Below are 12,919 nucleotides of genomic sequence, written 5' to 3'. Positions count from 1 at the left end.
TTCGCATATCTTTAAATAAATTTTGTGTAGCAACCTTGACTAATTACTATAGTCTTATTAAAAGCCAAAATCTGTTTGATGCCACCGTGTAACTTAAAACTTTGCCCAAAATAATATTTTTATCCTATGACTAGTACCAATAAATTAAATTAAACAAAAGGAAATGTTTATTTAGAAGAATATAATAAAATAATTTTTATTATTAAAAAATAATATATGTGTGTTGTGATAATATTATTTATAAAATATATAATACATTTGCTTTGCGGCAAAATATGGACCTTCCACACAGTATAATTGATAAAATCTGTTATACGTCAATTGTGATATTTTGTGTATAGATTTTAGGTCAAGTTTGGTAATGCCATTTTTTGAAATATCAAGTATATTCCTTTATTGCAATTGAATATAGGTTCTCATTCAATCTTTTGCGTTTGTCAAGTTACAACACACGTTTGAGTTTAATTTCTTTCTAAATTACTAAAGGTAAGCTGAATATTTTTATTAATTTTATTATTTTTATAAAAATTATATATAAAATAATATATATATATGTATTTGTTGTGTTATTGTAACAAATATTAATTGTTATATTTTGTTATAATTTAATGCTATATTAATTATATTTGTTAATTAGTTATTTTTTTCAAATATTGAAAGAGTCATATCTAGATTTTATATTGAACTTTCATTTCCGTTTCATGCGGTTTTTATGCATTTGATTCGCTTGTAAGATTTCTTGTAAGAAAATAACGCGCCTTCTTATTAGTTAATTCGCGGTTGAACTTCGGAAGTGCAAGTGGGCGAAAATATTACCGTGGAAATTTTTAATTGCTGCAAGTGAGAGCAATTAATAATAGTTATGATTTAGCTTTTTTTTCGGAAATTTTGCAATCTGTGAAGTTTTACTAAAGTTTAATGATCAAAATTGTTTAATTTGCATTTCTATCAATAAATGCTTCTAATAGATTTAAAGTGTGGATTCTTAGAATTAAATTAAAGTACCACTAAATTCACTCTTCAAATGTATAAATATGTGTGATTATATTTGTGGACAATAGTGCTAATATTATTGTTTAAAAATATTATTAAATTTTTGTTTCAAGTATTGTTGTAAACAATTTCACAATAACAATTTTTTCAAATTTCAAAAAAATAATAGTTTGAAGTATTTATTGCTAATTATTTTGTGAGCTGCTCAATTTTGCATTGGATTTCATTAAATTAGTATTTTATTGAAATTATATATATGATTTAGTAGATAGTTAATTAATATTAAATATTGTAAAAGTGACATTTTGAATTTTATGAAGACAAAAAAATGCGGCATTGTAACTACTTCGTTAGTTTTCGGCTCTGTTCGTACGTATAGCACCTAACTTTGCTAATTATTTTTTCTTTTTCGGAATACTTTCAGAGCAAGTTCAGTACGTGAAGTGTTCGGTGAAGTTGGCTGAGGTATTTTTTCAAAAGTCTAATTCGATTCTAATTGTTAACAAAAATATAAGAAATTTTCAAAAAAAAAACATTTGCATAAACTTAATCTACAAGTAAACGGTATTATTATATATTTAAAATATTAGTGCTGTATATAAACTAGATTATATATTATATTAGTTGATTATTACAATTAGTTTCTGGACAAATGCAGTGTCATTATTTGCTTTTGTACTATGAAACATGTTAAATTACTGTAGTACTTAAAATTTATTAGTCGTTAATTTAATGGTAGAAATAAACTTTTTACCATAAGGAAAGAATCAGTCTTCAGTAACATTATTGAAGTGTTTGTTTGATGTATACGAATATAATTTCACAATATTTTACAATTTTAAAGTATTTTCGCAACTAGTGTAGTATGTAGAGTTCGCTTTCATCGTAAGTTCCCGATTCATTTCGTTTTGTTTCTTTCCGCCATTTTGTTTTACGATTATCTGTCCTTTCGTTGTTTAGTGTGTTATGTGCTTTTTGATTTTCGCAAATTCTTATGTGCGCAACTTAGTTTTTCTACTAACCGTGAATTATTATTAATGTATTAATATGTCAATTTTATTTTTTTAACTAGATATCATATTAATTGCTAGCATCAAAATTATTCCGGCAGTGCTATAAACTAATTACTGTAAAAAGTTATTTTCCAAATTGGTAGGGATATATACGCTATACAGATGTCCATCTAGCATAACATTACCACTTTTGTAATCAGTGTATTGAAATTTACAGACTAATTACTGCTTTAAGGCTGAGTTAGTCGGTAGATACCGTAAGAACTTAAATTCACAACCATCCAAACCTGTCTATTTGATAGGAACGAAATTAACAAAATTCGCCGCTTTTGTTTATTCCGTTCCTACCAAGTACAAAGGTGTGGTTGATTGTGTATTTCTCTATGGCTTAAGTTCTTACGGTACGTGCCGACTAAGTGAGCCTTTATATAGTATTGCAATTTTTGAATTTACATTGAAAGCAACAACAAATGCTGTGATAATCGATGAATTTATCGCCTGTGTAACATGCCTTTAACATTTGAAAGTAAGAACAAATATTAAATTGCCGTTAATTTGGTCGCCTCATCATCATTTTGGCATCACAGTCCATGATGGACCATTGCCTCCTCTACAATACGCCTCCATTCATCTCTGCATATCGTGATTTGCAAGAATTATCAGTAAAAATCTGTTATATGTTTGGTAGATTATTTCTATGAAGTCAGTTTGTGCTTATATAACACGATCTTTCTGCTGACCATTGTTAGGAATGTTATATCAGAAGCCAGTATTTTATTTTTATGTTCAATAAATATCGAAATTAGCGTCTAGTTTTAAGGTATTTTTTAATTAAAATATTAATGGCATAGCGCAGTTTCTGTTTCTGTTTCTGTTTTAATAAAAAAAATATTTAATAATCGGAAAAGTAGTGTACAATTATCAGTTTTTGTATGTATTTATATATTTAAAATATGTAACAGTTTGCAACTATAGCTAATAATGATAGCAATAAGCTGTATAAAGTAAATAAAACCTTAAGTTTAAATGGAAATATTTGATATATATTAAATTAAATTGATAATAAGATAGTTTTTGCAATCATTATTTATAACATTCATTTTTTATATTATATATTATTTTAATCGGAAATAAAAGATTTGTTATATTTAAAGACTAGCTTCCTGGTCAGTTTTTATGTTGTCACATATTTATAAAGTAATTCGTTCGATTTAGAGAATTAAAGAAAATACAAATTTATTTTTATTAAATTTTAATTATTATTTTAATGAACACTGTACACCGTTGTCAAGTTATCGGTTAATAAGCATTTCAATTGGATGTTAGTACTTAGTACTAGGCTAAAAATTGTGCAATTTTATTAAACCAGCAATTTCTTTTTTTAAAAATTATTACAACACAAAAACTTACCAACATATTATATAACATTTAAAATAATGTTTTTTTTTTTGCATTTTGATTATATTTTTATTCTTAATAGCTATACGCGCTGTATTTCTTTTTTCACAAATTCTCTAATAATAAATTGTGGCTTGATTATATTATAGTTCAACGTTTATTTAAAATACTATTTTTAATATACAATATACGCAATGTATATATACATATTCTTATATAAATTTATGTACCATAAATTACAATTATTTTCTTTTAAAGTGTATTTTTATATTTCTCTTTATATAATATTTATACATAAATTTCTTGTATATTCATTACTTATATATATAATTTTTATTTATAAATTACATTAAATTATTTGTATATTGATACAATTCTTGTGATAATTTTTACAAACTTACCCACTTTTTCTAGAAAAAATAAAAAGTATCTAAAATTCTGTTCATAATTGTTTTGTTTTTGGTTCTGACTTTATTATTATCGTATAAAATTGTGCTATCCAACTTTTTCTTAGATTTTATTGCAGATATAAATCTCAATAGATTTACAAAATTTGTTTCCATAAAAACCAATAGTATATTTTTTACAGTTAAACATAAATATTAGTAAATTCAAAATCCTAGGCTTTCAAGTTATTTCTAATTAGTGCCACTGATCTTAACTTGGATTTGACAATTCGATTTTGAATTTTGAATTTTTTCTACTTCACCCAGTATACCCTGAGGATTTTATTAATAAGTCTTTATATTTTGTTAATAAAAATTCATATTGCATTTTGCATTAATTGTGACTGAAAAATATATTTTAATAAATATCTTTTTATTGGTTAATTGTTTATTAGCATAAAATTAGCAAATATTTTAATCAAGTTTGTTATAACTATTAATAATAGTATTGGAATATCAAATTTAAGATAATTAAGATTGGAAAAAATTATAATGTGCTGAAGTTAAGGTTATGACGACGACGGTGCTTATAGAAATCCACCTATTCCTATTGACCCATTGTGTTACCGTACCAAAATTGGAGAGTTTTGAATAATCCATTTTTAATTCAAATTTAAATTTTTGCCATCCTTATATGTACAATTATACTCGTATATTATTTTTGTGTTGATTTTTCAATATAATAGCAAACATATGAAATAATTAAAATTTATTTTTTTATTTTATATATTATAATTGAAAAATTTACTATAATATTAAACAATTAACCAAAAAATTAAGTATAAAATTAAAACATTTTAGTATAAAACATATACATATATTCATTATATTAAAATATTATTGTAGATTGAATCCTTTCTAAATATCCTAAATCTAATCCATCCTCATCACATCACATTTTCTCTCATTCAATTATTTTGTTGATGATAGTTTTAAAAGAAGTAAAACGTAAATTTGTAAATATCATTTATTTAAAAAATAAGTATTTTCTTCTTTTTAATATAGGTATATACTGTATAATGTCTCTTCAACCAAGCGTAAGACCACGTGTTCGTGTTCCTTCACCTCAACTTATGGGAAAAGTTGGTATTCGTCCTGTCATGACATTTACGGGTCCCAGGGTTAGTATTTCATTATTACTTTTGAACAGTTTCCAAAAAATGAAATCAAAAAATATATATAATAAAAATATTTTATTATAAAAATATATTTAATAAATAAAACCTAATAAATATAAACCACAATAATTATCAAATTTTATTATAGATGTCTTTTCGACCAAGGATTCCACCTTCTGTTAACGTTGTTAATAGACCATCGGTAATTGCTGATACCTTTAAGCCACGCGGCGGTTCAATTTCTGTTCGTCCAAGGGCAATATTAGCATCACCCCAGGCTGCAAAGCCTGATTCTAATGATTCTGGTATTAAGACACGATATATGTTATTTATTTTTAGTACATTTATTTCAACCAAGTAAAAATAAGTATTAAATATATTCTAATTTTTATTTTTCTATATAAGTACCAAATTTGATTCGTCGTATTTTAATATCTCCATCTATTCCGCACTCGCCTTCAAATTTGTCGTCATTTTCGTCAACTTCAACTTCATCATCTAGTTGTACTCAAATTGAAAATTCCATAGCTAATCGTAATGTTTTTTTTTAACTTTTTTGTATTTAGTTTTTAGAAAATTAATAAAATATTTTTTTTATTATTTACTATAGTTGGTGTTGTTGCTGCTAAGCCGAGAGGTAATTTTGAAATAAATATGTTTTTAAGTTAAACACTTTACCAATTATTTCTTAAATTTTTTCTTTCAAAATAATTCTAGGCAAAGGGCATGGAGGACGTGGTATTTATAATATTTTATAAGAATATAAATAAAATACAAAATACTATATATAACATAATTTTTTTGTTTAATACATAATTTTGTTTGTTTTTTGTTTCTAATTAGGTGGACGTAATCGTGGTGGCCCGCATACACCGTTGTTGGATTCCTTGTTTACACGGCCACAAACTTGTGTTTCCAAAATGGGTGAAACTGGACGCCATGTTACTGTTGATACGAACTATTTCAAGATCTTAAAGAAACCCGAATGGAACATTTATCAATATAGAGTAGATTTTGTACCGGAAATAGATATGAGCTTTGTTCGTCGTACATTAATTCTCCAACATAAAGCAAAACTTGGTGGATATATATTTGATGGGACAATGCTTTTTACTACTAATGATTTAAGAGGCACTAAAAAGGGTCATTATCATGAATTCCATCTAACGTCTGAGTATCGTGATGGAAAGACAGTGCTTATTAAAATTAAACATGTTGGTATTGTCGATGCAAATGAGGCTCAACTGTTCCAAGTATTGAATTTAATCTTACGTCAATCAATGGGTGGACTGGATTTACAACAAATAGCTCGTCACTTTTTTGATCCTTATGCTAAGGTAAATGTGAATACAATTTTTTTTTTATTTAATAATGCAACTACTAAATATTCTTAGGACTAACAAGAATTTTTAGTTTGATAAATTATAAATGTTTAAGCTAAGGTTTTATTACTTAATGAGATCAAAGGGAGATATTATACGTTTTAATCTCTGTGCTGAGTCAGTTGCGTTGATTAATTGGCTAAATGATTACATAAATTATAAAAATTATTGACACGAAGAAAATTAAATCTTTGTGATTAATCCAAGAAGTTTACTTTAAAGTACAATTTTTTAAAAATCAAATTGAAGCAGAATATTTAACATTTATCAAAATCCTTTGCCCAAATTATGAATCAAATTCATTGATTATTCAGACCTATATACTACTACTCTTACTTTGTAATGTTCTCAAATTTATATTAGATATATTCATTTTAAAATAAACATATATCATATATAAATATATATTTATTTCACACCTAATATGTATACTTACAGATTAGCATTGACCCGTATCATATAGAAATCTGGCCAGGTTATATTACATCCATTCGTCAACATGAGCGGGATATTCTTCTCTGCACTGAGATTACACATAAAGTTATGCGCACCGATACTCTTTACACCATACTTCGTCAACTAACGGTCGAAACTAAAGACTATCAAAAAGCTTTTAAGACTGAAGTTATAGGTAAGCAACAGACATAATCTATGTTATACATATGAATACATGGATCTTATTTTATTTTAGGTTCTATTGTGTTGACGGACTATAACAATAAAACTTATCGTATAACTGACGTTGATTTTACGAGTTCTCCTCTATCGACATTTTCATTGAAAGATACAAAAGTTTCATTTGCTGAATATTTTAAATCGGTAAGTTTAGGTTTCACATATATACAATTATTACTATAAATAAAACCAATTATTATTATGTACAATAATAAAACAAATTGGGAACAAATAGTTCCCATTCTTTTAATAATTTATTATAATCCGTTTTAGCAATTTATCAGTAGTTAAGTAGTACAAGTATTATAGTACGACTATTATTAACAACTATTGCGATTATTATAACAGTAGGAAGCTGATAGCTATAAATTAAAAAATGTAGTAAGAGTTCATATTCTGATTTAAATAAGGCTAAAATAGTTCTTTGCACCCTTTACAATTGTATAACGATCCTATGCTTCTCATAGGAGTTAAAATTTATATATATAATTTATATATATAATTTACATATGTAATTCATGTGTTTAATTTATATATATAATTTATATATATTCAATTGTATTACATTGAATAATATAATATAATATTATAAATCATAATGTAGTTTGATAGTGTACATTATTAGAAGACATAACTATTTTATGTAGGTATCCAAAGGAACAAAACTTACCATATTTACAATTTTTAAAACTCTCATTTGAGCACGACAAACTTTTCTATCACATACGTCCTACGTCCAAAAGGACCGAGGTGCTTTTCGGGATGTTTTTTCAATTACCACGCCACCAAAAAACAGCACCAGAGGTTGAAATTGAAGACCCAATCCTTGCTTTATGGACTCTTTCAAACAAATTTTCCTTCCAGCTAAGTTAAGTTTAGAGTTGAGTATGAGACCCAGATATTCTTGTTTAAGCTATTTTTATCTTGGTTAAGAAAAAGAAAGAAATTATAGGCCTACTAGTAAAGAGTATTAACTCATTTTTATGTTGAGTTAGTTATAAAACCATATTCACCATATCATTTTTTTTAGTGACTGACAAAGAGTTAATAATATTAGATAGCAACTGTGAAAATTTGTTCAATGCGTTGATAGCATATTCGTTCACATAAAAAAGTTATAGCTCTGCATCCAAATTATTTCAACATTATTATTTTATCATCATTGATTGTCATTATTACTATTAATTATCATCATTTTTATTATTAATGATCATTATAACCGATTATCATTTTTATTATTAATACTCATTATCACTGATTATCATTATTATTATTATTAATTAACATGATCACTTATTATCGTTTTTATTATTATTATTTATTACTATATTTATTTATTATTATTTATTATTATTATTTATTATTATTATCATTTTTATTAATAATTATTGTTATTAATTATTATTATTATTATTATTATTATTATTATTATTATTATTATTATTAAGTATTATTGTTCTTATTATTAATTATCATTATTATTACTATTATTATTCATTATATATTTCATCACTATTCTCATTATTAATTAAACAAATAAATGATGTATTATAATGTTCGAATTGTGAAAGATACTCTAATATAAAAGATTTTAGATATATATACATATTTATAGTACATATACTAATGCACCTTTGAAATGTTCCAATATTTGTAGCGTTATAATCTAATCATAACCGACTCCAGTCAACCAATGTTAATATCGAAACCAACCAATAAGCATATACGTGGTGGTCAAGAAGAATTTATCTCATTGATTCCTGAGTTCACGCGTGCAACTGGTATAACTGATCATATGAGAACAAATGTTCGGTAAGTAATATTTTTTCTGTTATAACAACAGATGAACTGTTATTCCTTTGGTATTTATTTTAGTTTCATGAAATCGATGAGCGATCATACTCGGCTCAATCCGGAAATGAGACTTCAACGCTTGAGAAATTTCAACGAACGTCTCAATTCTTCTGCTAAAAGTTCAGAGGTTCTTCAAGAGTGGAATATGAAATTGGATAATGATTTACTTAAAATTCCAGCACGTATTTTACCCTGTGAAAAAATCTTACTAGGTCATGGTGTTCGGTATATATGTGATGAGAAAGCTAACTGGACCCGCGAGTTCCGAAACTGTTCAATGTTTTGTAATGCCGAAATAAGTCGTTGGCAAGTAATCCTCCCATCACGTTGTTGTCGTGAAACTCAATTGTTTGTTCAAATGTGTATTAAAGTAGCAAGAAATATGAGTTTAGTAGTGGCCACACCAAAATAGTAAGTACTTATAAATAACTATAAATTATATCATTTAATATTAAAGACGAAAAGGTATTAATATTTTTATATACATTGAATTTATTTATTGAATGTTTTTGCTTAAAGACTAACAATAAGTATTTGAACCTTAAAACTACTTATATATATGTTTATCAAGTCAATTGATTCCTTGTCAGTAATATTGCAGGAAACTGCAATGTTTAGTTTAGTTGTATTTGTGAAGGGAATGAACATTGTCACTTGTTTGTGGATTTTTTAAGAGGACTCTAAATATGACGACAAGCTTGAATAACCTAATATGCGATTTTTCCGAATGTTGTGGGCCTGAAACGGGCGGCAGTAAAATTTGTTCTGTTGCTTCTACAACAGTTCGAGAAAAACTTACTCTTGCTTTATTACCCAAGCCATTCTTACATTCTTGTCTCCATTCATGGCACTTTATAACTTAAAAACCGTTTAACAATGTACTTCAATAAAGTATGGAATGAAATAAAGAAATTAAGATAAATACGAGATCATATCTCATAACTTTAACAATTCGACGCCTGTCATTAAATATACTTGACGTTATGGAAAATCAGAATATTCACCTTCGGAGTGTAATTTAAACTTTATTAAATGCACCTGCTCAGTGCGCATTAATAGTTTAACAAGACATTGTCTTAGAAATAATTAATTAGAAATAATTAACCTTAAATTTATTTGCTTTGTTTGTTTTTAACTTATATAGCATTGAAATGGATGACGATCGTAACAACTCTTATACAACTGCAGTGGAAATGGCAACCTCAGAGGATCCTCAAATTTTAATGATTGTTATTCAACAACCCAACGAGGAAAAGTAAATATATACGAGTAATATACATATATCTATATAATTTCATTATTATAATATGTTTCAGGTACTCTGTCATTAAAAAGAAGTGTTGCATCGATCGTCCTGTAGCTTCACAAGTTGTTACTATGAAAATGATAGCACCTACTTCAGAAAAAAGTGCAGGTTTAATGTCAATCGCTACTAAAGTTGTCATACAAATGAACGCCAAACTACGTGGTATACCATGGATGATTGATCTACCACTCAAAGGTCTAATGACAATTGGATTTGATGTTTGTCATTCTTCTAAGGATAAGAATACCTCATATAGCGCCCTTGTTGCCACAATGGATGTCCGCAGTTCATCAAGATATTTTTCGGCTGTTAGTAAGCACCAAAAATTTCAAGAGCTTTCAAATGATATTATACTGCATTTCGCATTCGCTTTGAGAGCATATAGAAATGAACACGGATCTTTGCCTGAACGCATTTTATTTTATCGTGATGGTGTCGGCGATGGTCAACTGCATCAAGTAGTAAATACTGAGCTTAACCATTTACGAATCAAGGCACAAGAAATCTATGAAGCGGCTGGAAAACATGAAATTGGACCACGTTTAGCTTTCATAGTTGTTTCCAAACGTTTAAATACTCGCTACTTTTTCAGCAATAATAATCCACCACCAGGAACAGTCGTTGATGATGTTATAACATTGCCGGAACGTTATGATTTCTTCATAGTTTCGCAAAGTGTGCGTCAGGGTACGGTTTCTCCTACGAGTTATAATGTAATTTATGATACCATGGGTCTCACACCAGATCGTATACAAATGCTCACATACAAAATGACGCACATGTACTATAACTACACAGGTACCTGTCGTGTCCCGGCTGTTTGTCAGTATGCGCATAAGTTAGCTTATTTAGTTGCTGAAAGCATACATTGTCCACCCTCTCAATTACATGAAAGAAATTTATACTTTTTGTAAAAGTATCTTAATTTTTAATTTCTTTCACATTTTATTATTTCACATTTAATTAGATCCTTAATTATACGATTATATAATTAATTCCATGATTATATAATTAATTACGCGATTATTGAATTAATTACATAAATATGTAATTAATTACTTAAATTTAATATAATAAAATTACATAACACACATTTAATTACATTATTAATTACACAAATTATTACTTAATTCATTACACAATTGAAGATTAAATTTAACTTACGTGGTTAAGTATAAAAACGGACTTCATTTCAGATTTCATCAAATTATCAATAATAATTTAATGAAATTTGCATTGAGTTTTATTAACTTAGTATAAAGTATAAAGTATAATATCGGTTTTAATTATTCAATAGTTGCAATGTATTATGGCAATAGTTAACTATACCAATGGTCGAGAACTACAGTACATGTTTACTACAGTGTAGTTTAGTAGTTCCGCCCACTGGTGTTACACAAAGTTTTACACTTACGCCCATGTGTCATTCAGCTCAGCTGTTTTGTTTGAGGAGAAAACCGACCGACGCATTTTTTTTCTGCCCTGACCTACTAAACATTTTGCAAATTCAAATACAAATATTAAAATTTTGTAATTTTAATATTATTAATATTATTGTTATTAACAATTATGAACGTTGATAAAACTTGTTTAAAATATTTATGTAAAAATAATGAGAAATTCTTATAAATTTTTCTAGAATATCTCAATATTTATGGTATAACTAAAGCTGTAAAATATTCACAATGTATTTAACAAATGTAACAAATGTAACAAATGTTAAGTAACTACAAATAAAACATAAATTTTTAAACAAATTTAACATTTTTTATTAATAATAATAATAGTGTCTTTAATAAGGAGACTATTAGAAAGTGCTTAATGTTGGTGGATAAATCTTGTAGCTTGTATTTAACCTTTACAGTTCATCCAATTCTTTTACCTTGGGCTACTTGTTTAGCGGGAGGGATAGTTAGCTATTTCGTTGCCTTCATTTCCTTTACGTTCCTAAAATTTACCACAAGGGGTAACTTGGTTATGTTGTCCCAGTTTATTAAGCTGGTAAGACCTACTTAACTGTCAGATATTATATAGATTGTCAATCTATTTGTCTGTATTTTCAGATTTCAGTTGAAAGTCAATTTTGATCGTTCTGTATACCAGATTTGCAAACTATCATTTATAAAATTCATTTTTGCTGCCCTATTTTCTTAATTGAAAATGTTAATTTTAAGCTTTTTACAAAATTCATTTTTTTGGAATATGATCAAGTATCTTAAGGTACGGTATATTATCAAATACTATATACTTTATAGTGGCCTAACTATAAAGTATACTAAGAAAGTGCTCCGGCTAGAAAGGTATTTGATTCGGTACCCGCAGGTGGAAAACGCGGTAGAGGACGTCCGCATCTTCGGTGGAAGGACCAGGTGACCAACGATTTGGGGGCGCTCGGTACTACCAACTGGCGTCAGAAGGCAACTAACCGGGCTGACTGGCGGAGGCTACTCGACGCGGCCAAGGACGACACACGTCTGTAATGGCCAACCAAGTAAGTAAGTAACGTATACTCCTAAATATTTATTGTCCTGCTCAACATGTAACGACAAGTTTTGCTTGTTCTTTTGCTGGGGTAAACTCATCGGTTTGTCCTGGATCGTGACAACAAATTTTTACGAAATAAGGGACATAAACGTATTCACGCCTATAAGGAAAGGAACATAAACGTATTCACGCCTATAAAATTTAGTCGGAAATACATAAACGTATTCACGCTTATGTGGAATTTGGTTGG

At 27.5% G+C, this 12,919-nt stretch overlaps 1 protein-coding gene across 1 annotated transcript; it reads left to right on the top strand.

Annotated features, from left to right (window-relative positions):
- Positions 1-737: 737 nt before the first annotated feature.
- On the top strand, positions 738-11,905 carry LOC119663519 (protein aubergine-like). The gene is made up of 14 exons (XM_038073130.1): positions 738-840; positions 1,418-1,458; positions 4,856-4,971; positions 5,117-5,273; positions 5,374-5,502; positions 5,579-5,605; positions 5,686-5,706; positions 5,812-6,305; positions 6,789-6,981; positions 7,042-7,169; positions 8,683-8,837; positions 8,901-9,290; positions 10,024-10,134; positions 10,196-11,905. The coding sequence occupies exons 3-14, from the start codon at positions 4,870-4,872 to the stop codon at positions 11,097-11,099; spliced, it is 2,811 nt and encodes a 936-aa protein (XP_037929058.1). The 5' UTR covers positions 738-840; positions 1,418-1,458; positions 4,856-4,869; the 3' UTR covers positions 11,100-11,905.
- The last annotated feature ends 1,014 nt before the right edge of the window (positions 11,906-12,919 follow it).

This window comes from Teleopsis dalmanni, unplaced genomic scaffold, assembly GCF_002237135.1.
Source record: "Teleopsis dalmanni isolate 2A unplaced genomic scaffold, ASM223713v2 unscaffolded_contig_0518, whole genome shotgun sequence".
Lineage (NCBI taxonomy): Eukaryota > Metazoa > Arthropoda > Insecta > Diptera > Diopsidae > Teleopsis > Teleopsis dalmanni.
Note: the sequence above shows the minus strand (reverse complement) of the source record. Positions and strands in the feature narration are given on the sequence as shown.